We start from the raw sequence: 18,180 nt of genomic DNA on the forward strand, positions 1-18,180 counted from the left end.
TAACTAAAAAAAAAGAAATAGCAAGAGTGACTTTTTTTCCTTTTTAAAAGTTTATTTTAAAAACATGAAGAGGGCCAGGGGTGGTAGGAAGAAAATGAATTGCTTTCCCCTGAAAGAGGCAGTTTCAGGAAGGGATAGAGATTTTTATATATATATATATAATTTTATAGGTTTTGTTTGCTTTTTGTGTTTTTTATATTTAAATTTTTTTTTTTGGCAGAGATTTAATTCTATCTTCTATGGCTGGCTCAACATGAAGGATCCCAATTTTGAAAGAAAAAAGCATGAGACACACAGAATGAGCGAGAGAGAGAGAGCCCAGCATCGCCCAGGCTGTGACCTCCAAGCCACTCACAGCAAGGGCTCCCCCAGCACCCCCACAGCAGCCATCGCTCTCTCGCCAAACACATGAAGAAAAAAAAAAAAAAGAACCAAAAAAAAAAAAAAGCCCCCAAACAGAACAAAATGGAAAAAAAAATAATAAAAGATTTTCACAGATGAAGAAGTTCACATTCATTCGATTCATTGAGCCTGCGGAGAGGGAAGAGATAGGAATTGGTCACTACGGGGGGGGGGGGACAGGGGCGGGGGCAAGGAGGGGGCCGGGAAGCCCCTCTCCCGCGCCTGTGGCGAGCTCGGGCTGGAACGACGTGTTTGTAAGTGTCTAGTCTCGTGCTCCGGGGCCCTTGGCTGAAGTCAGACTGGCTCCTTGATGGAGGAGGGAGCAAGAGGGGCGTGAAGACCAGGAGGAGAGAAGCGGGGGCCGCAGAGGCAGAGCGGGGGGGGAGAGGGAGAAGCGCGCTCAGGGTCTGGGAGGGAGGAGGGGTGCCCTCTGTCTTCAGGAAGGCAGGTGCTCCGGCGCATCACAACATGACAATCTCAGAGATCACGGTGTCCCCACAACACCCCTGTGAGGTAGGTTGGAAGGTGGCGGCGATCGTCATGCCCACTTCACAGACAAAACCAGGACACAGAGGCAGGCGCGAGAGCGGAGGCGGCGGCGGCGGAGCCCAGGCAGGGCGGGAGGGGCCCTGCGGCCGGTCCCCGTGGCAAGCTCCCCGACTCCCACCAGAGCCAGGGCTGACCCACGCTGGGGCCGCCTGCAACACACAGTCACTTGGACACGGGGAAAAGATTGTGGGGTTAAAAATAAAAGAATGCAAAGAACAAAACCCAAAAAAGTAATGCAGAGAGGGGAAAACACATCCGTTTTCTTCCCAAGTGGCCAGATTTTGAATGAGCGAGTTAGCAGCCAGGATGGCGACCAAGGTCTGTGCTGCTGGCCTGCCCCCCCCACCCCCAGGACTACCCACCAGTTCAACAGTTCCACCTTGTATTTGCTTCGCGCTCTCCCCCAGCATCGAGACAGCGTGACACAGGAACAAGCGGGCCGGCGCAGGGAGGCCTCTTCGTTTAACCTCTGGACCCAGCGCACACTTCCCCAGCTCGTGGGGACTCCCGGAGACCTCTGGCCACACGGCCCCCGCTGCAGGCATCAAGGACACACCCCGCAGGGGAAGGGATTTCCGGCGCTACCCACTAAGGCAGGATGGACGGTGGCCGGGGGTTGGAAGGAAAAAGGAGGAGGAGGAGGGTGGCAATTCCCACTTGCCTGCTGCTGTCCCTGCTGTGTGGGTGGAGGCTGGGGGCCGCCAGGACCTGGAGTCTGTCCGTAGTAAGCGGCCTGCTGTCTGTAATATTCGGCCCAGGCGGCACTGTAGTCTGGCTGGGAGCCTGGGGGTGCTCCCGGACCCCCTCCGGTGGCCACTTGAGCTGCACGGAAGCGGGGTCACGGTGAGCGAGCGTGGCTGGGGGCCCGAGGGCCCGGCCCCGCCCCGGCCCCGCCCCTGCCCCGCAGCCCCAGCGGCTCACCCTGCTTCTTGTAGTACTCCTCCCAGGCCTTCGTGTAGTCCTGCTGCGGGGGCGCTCCAGGCTGCTGGGGCTGCTGGCCTGCAGGAGCAAGGCCTCGAGAGGTCAGAGAACGGCACAGGGGTACGGCTGCCTCTCACCAGCCTCTTGCCCTAACTCGAGCCCCTGCGGCGGCCCCCACCACACTCACCGATCTTTTTGTAATACTCTTCCCAGGCCTTAGTGTAGTCTGACTGGCCGGCGGGTGGGGGCTGTGGGGGCTCGCCCTGGGCAGGGGGGGCCGCAGGGGCCGGTGCAGGGCCGGGCACGGGGCCTGGGGGCTGCTGGTAGTAGTGTGAGTAGTAGGCGGCCCAGGCGGCGTTGGGGTCTGCAGCGGCTGCAGCTTTATCTGTAGGAAGGCAGTGGGCTAAAGGGCAGTCCTGGAAGCCAGCCCCGCCGCCCACCCCCACCCCTCCACCTGGGCACACCCAAGCCCCGTCCTGCCCTTCACCTGGGCAGCCTTACTTACTTGGGTCATGAGGAGCAGGTGGTTGCCACTGGGGGTAGGTATTGCCCCAGCCCTGGGGTGGGTACTGGTGAGGAGGAGGACCCCCCGCACTGCGGGACAAGAAAGACAGGGCAAGTGAGCCGGGGCCACTCCCCTCTGTGGGCAGGGATGGCTGGCGGACAGGGGGCCCAGGCCCGGCCCTCTGCTTGTGCTCAGTCACAGGCCCTTCGCCCAGAAAAAGGTGAGATAAACAATGCCAAAGAACACAAGCTCCGTCGGCTTAAGGACGTGCGAGTCCCCCACATTCAACATACACAGGTTTGCCTGTCAGGTGGGAGACCGAGATCCACATCTGTGGTATCTTTTACAAATGGCATCGATCACAGAGAGGCTGGGCGGATCGTGCCTTGAACCGCTGCGATCAGCACTTCTTGGTGCCGAATGAAAATGGGGTCCGCTGCTCTTCTTGCCAGCACAGCAACCCCCATGTCCCAAGTCCCAGGAAGCTGAGAAGAATGAATACTCACTGCGGGGGAGCCCCAGGTGGCCCCTGATTGAAAGGCCCGGGGTTGAAGGGCCCCATGGGGCCTGCAGGGCCTGGTCCCCCGGGGCCTGGTCCAACTGGGCAGAGGGGACCCTGGAGGAAGGAGAAGCAAAGTCACTTGGGTGGAGGGAAGGGGACAGGAGATGGGTCCGGGCTCCAAGAACCCCTCCCTGGGCCCACCTCAATCTTTTCCTCAATGAGCTGCTTGGCGTGGTCTATCTGCTGAGGTGAGCCCCGGATGATGAACAACTTGAAGTTGGGGTCCCCGTTGGGTGGCAGCTGCCGGGAGATCTCCACAAAGGCGCCTGTCTGCTGGTTTATGGCTTTCACGTTCTCCCCACCTGCACGGAACCACAGATAGTGAAGAGAAGGCAGGAGGACAGGGGGCTGAGGAACAGAATGCAGGCAGGGCCTACTCACCTCGGCCGATGACCAGCCCACATTTGTGAGTGGGGATGGAAAAGGTCATCTCTCCGCCCGGAGGGCCCCAGTTGCCTTGGCCCCTTCCTCGTCCCCGGCCCCCCGGGGGCATGCCAGGACCCCCTGGTGGGCCTGGGGGACCACTCTGCAAGACAGGGAAGAGGTAGAGAGTGAACACAGAAAGCCAGCCTGGCCCCTGGACTTCTCCGGGAGGGCTGGGCCAGTCCCCGCCGCCCTCACCAGCTGCCGGCAGCAGAGCCTGGAGCCACCTACCCTGAGGCTCTGGAGGAGATCATTGATGATCCGTGCTGCGTGCTCACACCGATCTGGGGGCCCCATTATGTGAGCTATCTTCTCAGGACCGGTCCCATCATCTGAAGTGAGCATCCAAAACAGAGAGATGAATTTTCAAGAAAAGCGCAACACCAAACCCCCATAACACCGCCTCTGCGAGGTAGACACCATGCCAAGCCAGGTGTCAGAAATATCTCAGGCTCAAAGTGCCGCTCATCACACTCCATGTATCGAGGGGGGGGGGGGGGGGGGGGGCGTGGGGAATGCAGGTGGGCCAGGTTTCCAGAGAAGAAAACCGACCAACTATGGCAGGGTGGCAGCTGAGGCTTCTTCTGGCACGTGGCACCCCCAGAACAGATGCATTTCGTGAAACTAAGAACAATAAACCTCAGAACGGGCCTGCCACTTGGGAGATTCTCACTGAGGCTTGGCAGTAACCCAGAGTCGGGACAGAGAGATCTGATCCAGTCCAGGCTGCCCTGTCAGGATGGGCCATTCGGTGGGGCAGGGGAAAGGGACAAATGTGATGACAGGAAGACAGCAAGTCTGCCCTTCACGAGCTCTCTCACGTGGTTCTCCCATAAAGGAGGGAGACAAGGCACGTTCTGCCAGCTGGGAGTAACGAGGCACCACAGAGAGGCTCAACGGGCTCCCTGGTGCCAGGCTCTCTGCAGTGGAACCTCAGAGTGATCCTGAGAACAGAACTGGTAGACACGGCCACCACCCACCCAGCTAACCTTTTCAGCCAGGCCCCTGACCTTGCTTAAACTGTATCCGCACACCAGCGTCATTCTGGATCTTCTTAATCATTTCTCCGCTCCGGCCAATGACCACCCCGACAGAATGCCTAGGCACTGGCACCTGAGGAAAGAGAAACATGGAAGGGCCAACTGAATCTTGTCCCCACGGCTCTGGTGCCCTCTGCCCACCAGAGCATGAGTCACACCCACCCCATGGCCCTCCACTACTACAGGAAGCCTACACTCACATCGATGCCCCCGCCAATCCGGGATCCATACTCGTTCCGGTCCCCAAAGCCACCCTGGTCACGCTCCCGGAGGATGTCCATCACCATCTCACAGGCTTGCTGCAAACACACAGGCATGGTGTGCACAGGGCAAGCCCCCAACACTGTTCCCCCAGCCTCCCACGACCCAAGGGCTCATGGACCTAAGCTGAATCCACCGCAGAGCCCCGCTGAGCTCCTGACCTGCCATCCTGAGAGGGAGGGATGGCCAGCAACCCCCATTCTCCAAATAAGAAAATGAAAGATCATAGCTCAGGCCTCTTGCTCATGTCCAGCACTGGGAGGGAGAACTCAGTATGAGAGTGGGAGTTCTGGGCTGATTTCAAGCAAATGCTCTTGAAAACCTCTCCCCTTTCACTCAAATCTCCAGCCCTATCTGTTGTTCACTTCTCCAGATGCCCCGTCACCCCCAGGGTTCTCACCTGCACTTTGTAAGGATCCCCAATGATGCGGAGAGGCTTGTCCACATTCGTATTCTGGGAGCCATCTTGAATTAAAATCATCTTCACTCCAGCTCGCTCCTTTACAACCAATGCGGGACAATTAGTACCAGGCTTTCAAAGACTTTCTGGGACTAGTGCACGCGAGGGGGCAGGTGTGATCACAAAGGATAAGAGGCTCTGACAAAGCAGTCGGTGGGGCGTGCACGCGCAGAGGCAGGAGGGAGACTTTCCTGGGACAGGAGCTTCTGTCCTCCATCCCACCCCTCACCTGCAGCTGCTTAATTGTCTCCCCGCCTTTGCCGATGACCAGGCCAGCCTTCCCCGCGGGGATCATGATCTCCTGCACAGTGCCATTCTGGCCTCCATTGGCATTGTCGTGGAACTGTCCTGGGGGCCCCCCACGACCCCGAGAGACAATGTCATCCAGCATCATCTTTGCTTTCCTGGGAAGGGGAAGAGCGGGGTTCAGACACTTGAAAGAGTACTGGTCTGACAGCCCCATCCAGCTCAAAGGGAAGGTGACTCCAACACGTGTGTCTGACAGATGATGAAGAGGGTCCGTCCCCAGGGCTGGGGCTATTCAGATGATTTTCCCAGATCTTCGAAGTCAGGGCAATCAAAGCATCAGTACAGGCCCCTGGAGAGGGCAAGGGTTGAGGGACATGGTGGAGTCGCCCCCAACTTTCCAAAGGATGGAGAGAGCTTCTGTTTGCTCCCCTCATCACAATGACAGGCCCCGCCAGGGACTTACTGGACAGATTCTGGGGCTCCCGTCAAGGACACACTGCGCTCGGGTAGGCCACCACTGTCTGCAGAGAAGAGAGAGGGTCAATGCCTCCCGGGTCCACGGACACTAGAGAAAGGCTTTCCAAGGAGATGGTGAAACTTGCACAACAAACAATGGCTACCTGCACCACCATGAGCAGCCTGACAAATCGCTACCTCATCAGACTTCTGGGAGGCTGCTCTATGCAAGACCAAGGCTGGGTAGCCTGAAGTCCAGTCAAGGAGGCAGAACATTTAGGGCAAAAGATGAGGTGGAAGGTGAGGTCCCAAAGCTAGGCCACTCCTGCCACCAGCAATGATCACATGTGCACTCTCCACAGTCTACAAACCCCACTGGATTAGAGCCAGTCCTCAGAAACCCCTGCCCAGCAGGTGCACGCAGCTGCGCAGCCAGACTGGGGTGCAAACCTGGGCTGGGTCTCAAAGCCATTCCTTCGAATGCATCTCCCTGCCTCACACATTCCCACTGGTTTCCTGTAGGGTGTTTACTTCACGTAGGGACTTAACTAACAGTTTAGAGCAAAACTTCTATAGTCAATCTTCGATCTCCCACCTCGGCCTTCCCCGCCAACTGTAAAGCCAAAGAAAGCGAAAGTTGCAGCTACACTGCTGGACGCCATGCTGTACTGGCTGGGACTCTACCCTGAGCCTGGCACTTAAGAGATAACTCAGTGACCACCAACCTGTCTCATTCCTGCCAGTCAGGGAACTGTTAAAAAAAAAGTACAAGGAGCCCAGCCCAGCCCAGCGCCCTGTTCTGACACAAATCTGGCTCTCGTACCTGGTGAGATCTGGACTTTGCAGCCTGAATCCTGCTGGATTTTGTTAATCTGTTCACCACCTCTACCAATGACTACATGGAGAAAAGGGAAAAAAAGCAGAGATTGATGAGGGTACTCCAGAGCCAAAAAGACCCTGTGGCAGGGGTTCCTGGTCCTCCTGAGAGCTCCACCTGCCTCCCCGCCCAGAGAGCACAGTACAGGAGGCCCTCTCACACCAAAAGCTCCTGGGCCAGCAGGTGCTCCCAGGACACAGTCCCCGAGAGACAGGGGAAACGGACATCCCACAGCGAGCCACACTCACTTAGTCCCACCATGCCGTCTGGGACCCTGTACTCTTCTGTCATTGAAGTCCTGCAAAGAGAGACGATAACAGTCTTAAGCGAGGCAAAAGAGACACAGCGTCTCCAGGAGAAAAAGCGCCTCAAAGCCACAGCCCCTAACCTGTGGGGCCCTTGGTGCTACTGGCCTCTGCCCATGCTTCCCACCACATCTGGACCAAGACCCCACAGGCCTAAACAGAGTCTGACAAGAGCACAGGGCTCCTTCTCCCCACAGCAAGCCACTCAACCTCTCGGGGCCTGTTTCCCCATGCAAGCCACAAGAGGCTGGGTCGGGGTCAGCGTGGCCCCACCGACTCTGGGCAAAAGCAAACACTTGGACACTTTTACACGATTCTGACAATCCTTTCAGGTCTCTTGACTTAAAAAAAAAAAAAACACAACAACAACGGTTTGTATCTTTTCCACGTCCTCTCCCTAGCAAACCAATTTTACTGCATTTCTTAGAAGCAAGAAAAGAAACAGCATGGTCCTTCACAAAGGATTCTACATCAGATCCACTGAAGTCACTGGGGGTTGGGAGAGGCAGCAAAAGGTAGGAGAGAACCCCAGGCCCTACCAGTTCTTGGGGATCAAGCATTTGCAGAGGGTGGACGAGAACCCCACGGCCAGCCCCCAGCCCTTTTGGAAGATGGCTGTCTCCTGAGGAGTGTCCCACCACAGTGCAGGCAGCAACAAGGCACAAAGACCGCCCCTCCCTGGGCCCCACACACAGGTGCAAAGACAGCTCTTCTGCCTCCTGGGCTTCTCTGTGGCCAAGCAAGCAGCGGGGACAAGGTCCGAAACGGTACAGCCCCCAGACACAGCTCTCCCCCAAGTCAGCAAGAAAGGACAGAGACAGCTGACAGACAAGGAAACGAGTGTCCTCCAAATCACAACTTACCTGGGGGGAGGATGGATGGGTCCAAGTTGAGAACTGATGGCTGCAGAGAGAAAATTCAAAGCAAAGATTGGCTTGCCTTCTCTTTGGGATCCTGAACACTGCTGGCCCCCAGGTACCCCTGCCCACCCGAGGGGCAGCTGGCACTTATCACGATGCTCCCGAGCCTTCCTGAGCACTTGAGTATGATGAACCCGCCTCACATATAACTGTCTGCCTCGATCTCCAGGGGGCTCTGGGATCCCTAAAGCTCATGGACCCCAGATGATAAGCACCTAGAGCCTCCATAAAGGACAGGTGCCATCTGCTTAGAGCTTCTAGCTCCTAAATGCTAAAAACCTCTTAAAACCCTGAAGCTGCCCTCTGCCTGCACCACCCAATGGACTTACAGTCTCCCTGGGAAGCCAGTTTCTTGCTCTCCGGTTGGTCTGTGAAAGAGAGAGGATGTCAGATGCTGCACCCACCCACCCACAGCTGCCTCAAATCTGATGCTGATGCCACACGGCCTGGTAAACAATCCCCCTCCCCCACCCCCAATATCAGAGCCAAGACAGGAGAGTGGCAGGGACCAACCCCGGAGGGGGGCCAGACTTCCATCAGTCCCACCACTAGCACTTAAGAGAGTAAAAAAGTCCTTTATAACAGGAACAATGATGGTGGCACTCGAGTCCAGGGTCAAGGAGGGCCCAGGTGTAAGTCCGGTTTTGGCTGATCCCCACATTGATCGTTCTGGCTACTATGGGTAGGATCGCATGCCCTGGGGCCAGCCAAGCTGCACTTATGTGGGGCCTCAACAAAACTGCGAGCATTTCCCAAGCCCGCCAGAAGGGGAGGAACAATCTCGAGAACTTACAACTTGGACCTAGTCACAATCAATCTGCTCCTCTCAGCCACCTGATACCCCAGGATGGCAGCCCAAACAAAAAGAATGAACAAGGCTGGGATTGCTGAGCTTTTAAAAGACCAAGTGGCTTCCCTCCGACTCTGAACCACGTTCAAACAAAGGCACCTCACTCTACCCCCAGGCCTTCTTCCCAGCAGGTAGTTATAGTTACCTCCATCTTCTAACTGCCTCTTTTGGCCCCCAAAACCAAAATCAGGAGTGCTGTTGTTCACTGTTGTAGCAGCGTCGCCTCCAATTTTGGCTGCAATCTAGAAACAAAATCGTAAGCGCAGAAGGTTACCACCACAACCAACCTTCCCTGGTGCTCAGACCAACTTCTCAGAACGTACCCAAGGGCCTCAGCGTTCAACAGTCATCCAGGAGTTTCAAACTCCCTCTCTAGTTGGGATTTGCGCCTATGTTGTTTGCAACTGGGCCACAATCCACACTGATTTGCTCTCAGGAGGGTCCTCAGGTTGCCTCCACGAGGGAGGCAGGAAGTGTGATTGTAGCCTGGCTCTCCTGGGATGGTGAAGAGAACAACTTTCCTTTAGCTCCCTCACCCTCAAAATCTTTGCGTTCGTTGAACAAATTTTAGGGAAGCTTTTGCTTAAAGGCATCCGAAATCTTCATTCCACCAAAAGAAAAGACCCTTTCGGAGAACACAGGTTACATGTCAGACACGTGAGAAGCAATTTCAAATAACCCCAATCCCACAAATTTAAGACCAGAGTCTGTGGGATTATTACAAGCTTTCCAAAGGCACACAAACCTGTGTGTCTCTTTGGGACCCTGAACACTGCTGGCCCCCAGGTACCCCTGCCTGCCTGAGGAGCGGCTGGCGCTTATCACGGTGCTCCCGAGCCTTCCCGAGCACTTGAGTGTGATGAACCCGCCTCACATATAACTGTCTGCCTCGATCTCCAGGGGGCTCTGGGATCCCTGAGTTAAGGATCTTTCCACCTCTCCCAATTTTTTTTCTTAATACTGTGAGCCAAAGCTCTTAGGATGAGGCCTTTTCCCACCCCAGCAAAGAGCATCAACTCGGCTAGTTACAACTGCTTCTCCAACAAGGCAGGTTGGGGGGCGACGAGATCAAGTGCACGTTAGAACCCTATCCTGCTCCAAAGGTGAGAAAGCCACAGACCACACTGGGCGGGAACAGGGCGTTCACCTAACGGGACCTCCCACTCTGCCCTGGAGGCACTGGAACGACCCGAGGAAAGCACTCAATCGCAAATGCACTCAGTCGGCCCCCAGAGTGTCGGCTTCCTGAGAGGGCGGCAAAGTTCTCCCATTCTAACAGGCCTCCTGCCCTCCAGGACGTGGGGAGGCCACAAGAGGACCTGAGGTCAGTCACACCGGCATGTGACACCTCCATGGTATCATTACGCCTCAAAACACAGTGGTGGGACCCTCCCCTCTTCCCCAAGGAGAGACCAGCTTTCAAGCCACCGGAAGCATCAAAAAGAGCCAGCCCCTGTGTCCACCCTCCCCATTTCACCTAAGTGCTCGGCCACTCTGGTAGCAAGAGTTCCCCCTTTGCAGGCTCAAGAGGAAGGGCTGTTTTCCTCCCAAAGTCCCTTCTTCCCGGCGCGCGGGCAAAAAATGCGACTGGGTTGGGGGCAAACAGAGCTCTCTGCCCTGATGGGAAGGTGAGGGAAAAGCAAGACCCTCCCCCCCGGGAAGGGGAACACTTTGCTTCCTAGAGAGGGAATCGTGCCCTCGGGTGTCCCTAAGGGGAGGGTTCCCCAAAGTGAGTCCCAGCCCTCCGGGGCCCCAACATCCAGGGGCCGCTCCTGGCGACCCCCCGGCCACCCCTTCCCTCTGCAGGGGGTCACCCGCTGGGGGCCCACTGGAGACACCCTGGGCGGCCCAGGCCCCCGCCTACCGCCCCACGTGACCCCGCGGCGGCCTCGGGCCGCCCCCCCGCGACCCCGCGCGCGCGCGCGTGACCCCGCCCCCTCCCCCGCGCGCGCGCGCGCCCCTCAGGCCCGCGGCCTCCTCACCTGGCGGGCCCGCTGCACGGCGTCGGCGAAAGCGTCCTTGCGGATCCCCGGGCCTCCCCCGCCGGGCGGCTGGGAGGGACCCCCGGCCGACCCCCCGCCGGGGCCGCCGCCGGGGCCGCCGCCGCCCCGGTCCCCCCGCACCCGGCGGGCCCGGCGGAGGGCCTCCCCCGGCGCCCCCGGCTCCCCCGGCTCCTCCGCCGCCGCCAGCGGGCGGCGGCGGCCCGGGCGGGGGTCCTCCCGTGCTGTAGTCCGACATGGCGCGGCGGGGCCGGGCCTGGCGCGGAGGCTGAAGCTGAGGAGGCGGCGGCGGCGGCGGCGGCTCAACGCGGGAACAAGGCCTCGCTCCACACGGCCGCGGAGCACTCTGGGAACCCAGCGGCTGGGAAGACGACGAGGGGGGAGAGGGACGCCTCCTCCCGCCGCCGGCGTGACGGACGGCGCAGCCAGGCCAATCGGAGGCGGCCGCCGCTCCTGGGACACCAATCGCGGGCTCTGGAGGCAAGCGGCCAATCGGAGTGCCGCGAGAGGCAGTGGGCGGGAGGCGCCGCGTGACCGACAGCTCTCGGAGGCAGTGGGCTTCGGGCTGCCGGTGCTGGGCGGGCAAATCGAGGCGACCCGAGAGGACAGGAGGCCCAATGAAGCGGGAGTTCCAGAACTACGGGGCGACTTCAGAACTGGATTGACGACTCCGGAGAGTCAAGTGGACAGGAAGGAGGGACCTGGGGAAAGGCCCCTTTGAACAGGCTGGGCGGGCGCCAGGTGAGATAATCATATACGCGAGCCAATGAGGACACGCAGAAGGCGGGTCTTGCGAAGATTGGCAGTCAACTTAATCCAATCCCTGGCGAACTCCGGGTGACGCGCTGAGGTTTGGACTGGATTGCTCTCCCTGTTAACCAGAATCCTTTTCTAGCCTTGATTTCTAAGCCAATGGCTGGGCGGTGGGGGCGGGTGCAAGGTGACGAACACCGCTCTGGACAAATGGCAGGGAAGGAAGTCAAGGGGCCCAGTTTTGGTGGGAGCCAGTGGAAGCGTAGCTGCATTGGGGCGGAGCCGGCCACCGGACGACGAGAGGGGATTAGCCGTAGCGAGAGTGAATGGCAGTTGACGTGGGCAGTGCCGACCGGCTGAGGGGAATTCAGGCCTGACGTCTAGGTTAGCGCCCCAGGAGCCTGGCTGGGCAGGCGGAACACGTGGCCTGCTCGAGGCCTTGGAGATCGGATGCTTCCGGGGGTGGGGTGGGCCAAGAGCAGGAGGGAACCCAGGGATTCCCCCTCTCTTCTCCACCCAGGGTTCTAGAGCCCCCACTTCTCTTCCGGGACTCCTGGAACCAGTTTCCCTCCAGAATTCAAGGGTCTAGGGCCACTGGTTCTCTCCTAGGACCCTAAGTCCACACCCCACACCCTCTTCGCATAAGGTCTGCGGACCTGAGCTCGAAGCTCCAATCCTAGGACCTCCGTTTCTCTCCCGAACCCAGGCGTTATGGAGGTTTACAAGTCCTACTCGGGCCCAAGGGGCCCAAGATAATCCAGGCCTCTTTCCGAGACCCAGGGAGCCCAGGTGCCCAGCTTCCTTTCTTGGGACACAGATATCCGAAGCCCCCAGCTCCCTATTAGACATAGGGTGTTCCAGGTCCCTAGCTCACCCCCTGAAACCAAGGATTCCTAGTCTAGACCCAGAGATTCTAGATACCCAGCTCCCCTCCGCGACGCAGGTATCCCAGACACATCCAGCAGAAACCGTCTCTTTATTTCAGGTTGTCTCCACGTCCACCATTTCACCCTGAAGCCAGGACAAGCCACAACGAGCCAAACTGGAGTCCAGACTAGTCCCTGGCTGCACCCTCGGGCAGGATCCCCAGGGATCTTCTGACCCAGGCCCCCAGACTGCTTCTCCTGACAGAAACTGCCCCCCCCCCCCGGGCCTGAGCCTGGAGGGCTCTTTGCGCCAGGGGACCCTGGATCCTCCTGTCCATTTCTGCCCAGGGTGGGTCGACTAGCCACTGCCTAATACACCCAGGGTTTTCTTCATGGCTTCATACACCACGTAGCTGATGCCGCCTGCTGGCAACACCTTCAGTATAAGGTGGGAGTCATGCCTCTGTACAGCCCCTGCCAACCCTGCTGGGCCGGGATCCCCTGGAAGACTCCGCGCATCGTGGGGTTTGAGCCCTCCACAGTGTCTGTGGGAACAGGGGCAAGCTCAGGGCTTCTGGCAGAGATGATCGGGCCACCCGGGGCAGGGGGGTGGGGGGGCTGGAATGTTGGGAGTTGGGTGAAGCCAGGGGCTGGGGTCTGGGGGTCGGTGTTGGGAAGGAGTTTGGAAGACTTAGAGGAAATTGGTCAGTTTGGGGAGAGTGAGATCAACTCAGGCAGGAGTTTTCAGGAACATCTTAGAAAACATTCATGCTTATTTGGGAGGGAACTTCTAAGATCTGCCAGAGATTCGGGGAGTGTGCTAAGGGATGGTTTGGGGATATTTTCGAGATTAGGGTAGTGGACCAAGGACTTGTTTGGATGTTTGTGGATTGGTTTAGGGGCTGAGAGACCATTTGGGGAGTATACAGGGTAGTGGGGGAAGTGGTTATGATATTGGGATGTCTAAGGGTCAGGCTTAGCGAATTTGGGAATTTTAGGAGTACAGGCTGGGTCTGATTTGGAGAAGGTGGGAGAGCATTTGGGGAATCTATGTCTTGAAATATGGTGTGGGGGCCTGAGTTGAATTGGGGGGTGTTTGTGGGGGTCAGTTGGGAGATGTTCATTTCAGTGGTTTGTAGGGTTAATTTTGGGGTTGGGGTCAGATTTAGGGGTGAGTCTTGGTAGGTTTAGAGGTCAGTTTGGGGGTCACTTTTGGGGGACGAGAAAGTTCAGTCAAGGCTGAGGGGAGGAGCATGCACGGTGGCCATTGGGGCTAGTCTGACCTTGGGCCTGCATCCTGGTGCGCACCAATGTCAGCAGGTAACTGGCCATCTGGCCACAGGTCGTGGACAGCGTCACAGATGACAGACTGACCAGGCCACTGGGATCCTCCGTGGTCCTGCCTGACTTCAACCAGAAGCACATGAGTATCTGCAAGAGAAGGGGGTCAGGAGGCAGTTTAGTACGGGCCTGTGTTCACACCACCCCTGGCACCCCTCTGTGCGACCCACACCTCATAGACGGCCAGGTCCGTGCAGGCATAGGGAATGATGCCAAGCATGTTGGGCAGGTAGCCGCGGTACAGGGCGCGGGTGCCCTCCCGCTTCAGGATCTGCCTTGCACAGTCCAGCAGCCTCTTGTACTGGGCCCGTCCGGCGCAGGGTCAGCCGTGTCTTCAGCACCTGGGGAGGACGAGGCGGGAGGTGGCTCATCTGATCGAATGCTCTCACCGACCCTCACCTACTAGCCCCCAGTGGCCACCCTGCATGCCCTTTTCTTGACCCTCAGCAGTGGCCAGCATTTCCGTCCTACAGCTGAGGAAATGGAAGGTCAGGAGTGCAGAGAGCTGAGTTTCCAACCCAGAGCCATGCGATCCCTTGGCCTGTGTGTGCTTTCAACCCAGGATTCAGAAGCCCAAGTGCTGACAGAGGCCAAGAGGATAAGGGAAGTGGTGTGGACTGAGCGGAGTTACAGCTTACACCCAGCAGCAGCCAGACATCATGCCACGGGGGTGCAGACCCCACGTGGTGGCCAGGTTTGCCAATTTTCCAAGAGAAGCCAGACATAGTCATTTGTACAAAATACCCCAACATCAGAACATTGGCAGCTCTACAGTTGCCCAAAAAACCGAACACCCAGTGTGGTAGGCAGAATTCTAAGGTGGTCCCCAAGTTTCCCACCCCTGATATGTGCGCTCCATATAATGCCCACCTCCCCTCCCACCCCGACCTTGAGAGTGTGCTAGGCTGGGACTATGATTGGGAATCACTCCCCTCGTAAAGTTACATGACATGAAGTTACATTTCGTGAAAGTGAAGGGATTTTGCAGATGTATCGGGTCCTTAAGCAATTAATTTTAAGCGAAGCAAGACCATTTGTCCTGGGTAGGCCTGACCGAATCAGGTGAGCCCTTTAATAAAAGAGTCTGTTGCCAGAGACAGAAGAAATCAGAGCGATTGGGAGTATCCAGGACACTCTTCAGTTGGTCTTAAACAAGCTGACTGTTGTGGAGAGGACTACATGGCAGGGACGGTGGGTGGCCTCTAGGAGCTGAGGACCCTAGTCCTACAACCATAAACTGAATCCTGCCAACAACCAAGGAACTTGACAGAGGACCCAGGTCTCTGGTGGGTTCAGCTGTAGCCCAGCCAACACCTTGATTTTGGCCTGATGAAACCCTGAGCAGAGGACCTGACTAGCCAGTGCCCAGGCGTGGCCCACAGACAAAAGATAATAAATCTGTATCCTTTTAAGCTACCGAGTCTGTGGCAATTTGTTACGCAGCAATAGAACACAAATACACTTAAGAGAAAATTTAACTAGTTAAGGGCAAGAATTATATGAGGAAACTTTAAAAGACCATTAAAGTACATAAAAGGAGACTTGAACAAATAGAAATGATCTTGGATACCAGAGCCAGCCTCATAGATGGCAGGAATCTCTAAGCTTATTTATAAATTGAATACTATCCCAGTAAAAAATACCAATAGGTGACTTTGTTTTCTGAACTTACTAGAGGTAAGTTACTTTTAAAGTTTATATGGGAAACCACAGAGGGAGTAACCTGGAAACCGATAAAGAAGAGCAGGGATGGGGGATGAGAAAGCATAAGATCAAGCCTCGAAAATTAAAGACAGAGAGTAAAACTACAGGGATGCCCAGCTGGCTCAGTCGGAAGAGCCTGTGACTCCTGATCTCGGGAGGTGTTGGGTGTAGACACCACTTAAATTAATAAAATTTTTTAAAAAGGTAAAACTAGACAAACGATTAATAAAAAAAATTAATAAAATTTTGGGTGTAGACACCACTTAAATTAATAAAATTTTTTAAAAAGGTAAAACTAGACAAACGATTAGGGTTCAGGGGAGAGGCAAGAAGGGGTGAGTAGGTGGAGCAGAGAGGATTTTTAGGGCAGTGAAACTATATGACACCCTAATGGTGTGTACGCGTCTGTATACATCTGTACAAACTGCAGAATGTACTACACCGAGAGTGAACCTAAAGGCAACTATGGACTTTAATAATAATGTATCGATATTGGTTCATCAGTTGCAACAAACGTCCCCTGCCCGCCCCTCACCACGCAGGATATTAATAGCAGGAACTGTATATGTGGGGAGAGATGTGTATGGGAACTCTGTACTTCCTGCTCAATTTTTCTGTGAATCTAAAACTGCTGTACAGGGGCGCCTGGGTGGCTCAGTCGTTAAGCGTCTGCCTTTGGCTCAGGTCATGATCCCAGGGTCCTGGGATCGAGCCCTGCATCGGGCTCCAGCCCCGCATGGGGCTCCCCGCTCGGCGGGAAGCCTGCTTCTCCCTCTCCCACTCCCCCTGCTTGTGTTCCCTCTCTTGCTGTGTCTCTCTCTGTCAAATAAATAAAATCTTAAAAAATAAATAAAACTGCTGTACAATATAAAATCTAATTGTTACCCCCCTCCCCCTCAAAAGAGGAAAAAAAAAAAAAAGACATTAGTGCCTGGACAGACATAGCAGAGGAAGAAGAGAAAGGCCAGAAATACACTCAAATATGCGCAGGAATTTAGTAAATTACACAGGTGGCATCTCGAATCTTTGAAGGGAAAAGGATAGGACCCATCCAGTAAATAGTTGCTGAGATGACCGGGGAGCCATCTGGAACGCAAGTTGGACACACACCTCACGTGAGAAGACGAGGGGGAGGAGGAAAGGGGAAGACAAGAAGGGGGGAAGCGGTAACAGCTGGTAGCTAATTTTGACATTGTTTCATCTTCCGCGGGGCGGATGTTCTCTTACCTCCATGGGGTTGATGAGCGTCTGGGAGATGGCCACAGCTAGGGAGCCAGCAAGGAGACGTTCCTGTAAGGGTAGGGATCCGTGCACCTGCAGAAGTAATTCTTACACTGGGGCAGAAGAGAGGAACAGGAGGGAACTGCTGACCTTCTTCCTAGCTGAAACCCACCCTGGGTCTGGGGCCAGAGGGTGAAAGTGTGTCTTGGGTAAGGATCTGGGCTTGAGAGGGGGTGTAGGAGAGGTTTGGGTTGAAGGGCAGGACTGGGCAAAGTGGGCCTCTCCCTCTCCCCCGCCCACCTGTTCGCAGACGGAGAACTTGATGGCGTACCCAGGGGCAATCTTGAGGACGTTGGTGCCATTGCCCCGCCACAGGGAGCGGAAGCCCCGCTCCTGGACCATGCTTCGGAGCCCCCCCAGCAGGTTCATGAAGTTAGTCTTGGAGGAGTAGACCTGGGGATAGGGAGGCCACTGGCCCTGTGAGGAGCCTCCCACCTGATCGCCTCCATCCCAGCCTGGAGCTCAAGCCCATCCTGTCCGCAGCCACCCAACCCCATTCCTTTTCCCACTCCCTTCCCAGCTGGCCTCACAGCGCTCATCTCCTTCCTCACCTCCAGACACAGACCCATGTGCTCATCTCCTTCCTCACCTTCAGACACAGACCCATGTGCTCATCTCCTTCCTCACCTTCCTCTCCTTACCTGTTCTAGTTTGCCTTCAAAGCCCCCCATCCTCAATTCCCTTATCCCCAACCCACCCTGTCCCTGGTACGGTTCTCTTGGCTCCTCCAACTCAAGTTCGTGCTCCATCCCCATTGGCTCCAGCTCCATCCCCAACTTCAACCCCCACCCTTACCTCCATTCAGCCTCCTCCTGACTCCAACCCGCGTCCCAGCCCCACCCTCACACCTGTTTCCAATTGCACCCTCACCCCCATCCTGAACCCCATCAGCTCTGCCTCTGTCCAGCCCCACCCCAAAGGCTCCAGCGCTGTGCTCCCTGCGCACCTGCATATACACCTTGGCTCGGTCCAGAGGGGCCGTGCCAGTGCGGGACACCGCCCCAGCCATGGCTCCTGAGAGCAGAAACTTCCACAGGGCCCCCTTGCTATCCACTTCTAGGACATCCACAGGGACCATCAGCTGCTCTCCTGTGCCCAGCACCTGCAGGGCAGACCCAGCTCCCACCCGTATTCAGCCAGGCTGGAGCTCCTTCCCCACATCTCCAGAAGCCCCTCCTGGTGAAAGGCCCACCCTGGTCCCCACTGCTTCAAGGCGGAAATCCAGGTCTGCTTGGAGGGGAGTGGGTCATGCAGAGGGGGCGGGCAGCACGGCCTTCTACCCCAGCCTTCAGGCCGGAGATGCCGGTAGACCTGCCGTGCTCAAGCTCACCTGCTGTGATGGGAGATGTTCCAGGGCATTTTCATGCACGTGCCCCAACACGTACCCATACACGTGTGTACAGCCTGGGTTCCGGGAGGGGGGCGGGGGCAGGGTTGGAGGTGGTGGGGTTTTGG

General features: G+C 56.7%; 2 protein-coding genes and 1 long non-coding RNA gene across 3 annotated transcripts; 1 reads left to right on the top strand and 2 right to left on the bottom strand.

Annotated features, from left to right (window-relative positions):
* Positions 1 to 398: 398 nt before the first annotated feature.
* LOC113917464 (KH-type splicing regulatory protein) lies at positions 399 to 11,018 on the bottom strand. Its single transcript, XM_027585242.2, is given in 21 exon segments — positions 399 to 531; positions 1,613 to 1,773; positions 1,873 to 1,950; positions 2,060 to 2,257; positions 2,378 to 2,466; positions 2,884 to 2,993; positions 3,081 to 3,241; positions 3,321 to 3,465; positions 3,594 to 3,694; positions 4,373 to 4,475; positions 4,603 to 4,701; positions 5,064 to 5,162; positions 5,353 to 5,527; positions 5,836 to 5,893; positions 6,652 to 6,723; positions 6,954 to 7,003; positions 7,874 to 7,913; positions 8,260 to 8,298; positions 8,926 to 9,022; positions 10,763 to 10,897; positions 10,899 to 11,018. Coding segments are annotated over 21 exon segments (2,139 nt in total). The 3' UTR covers positions 399 to 522.
* LOC118357324 lies at positions 10,769 to 16,142 on the top strand. The gene is made up of 3 exons (XR_004820279.1): positions 10,769 to 11,521; positions 12,519 to 12,847; positions 14,303 to 16,142. It is a non-coding gene; the product is annotated as an uncharacterized LOC118357324 (long non-coding RNA).
* On the bottom strand, positions 13,489 to 18,178 carry SLC25A41 (solute carrier family 25 member 41). Its single transcript, XM_027585253.2, is given in 7 exon segments — positions 13,489 to 13,830; positions 13,913 to 14,044; positions 14,046 to 14,081; positions 16,672 to 16,760; positions 16,763 to 16,778; positions 16,966 to 17,118; positions 17,672 to 18,178. Coding segments are annotated over 7 exon segments (756 nt in total). The 5' UTR covers positions 17,804 to 18,178; the 3' UTR covers positions 13,489 to 13,632.
* Positions 18,179 to 18,180: the final 2 nt, after the last annotated feature.

The sequence above is a fragment of the Zalophus californianus genome, chromosome 1 (genome assembly GCF_009762305.2).
Source record: "Zalophus californianus isolate mZalCal1 chromosome 1, mZalCal1.pri.v2, whole genome shotgun sequence".
In the NCBI taxonomy this organism is placed as follows: domain Eukaryota; kingdom Metazoa; phylum Chordata; class Mammalia; order Carnivora; family Otariidae; genus Zalophus; species Zalophus californianus.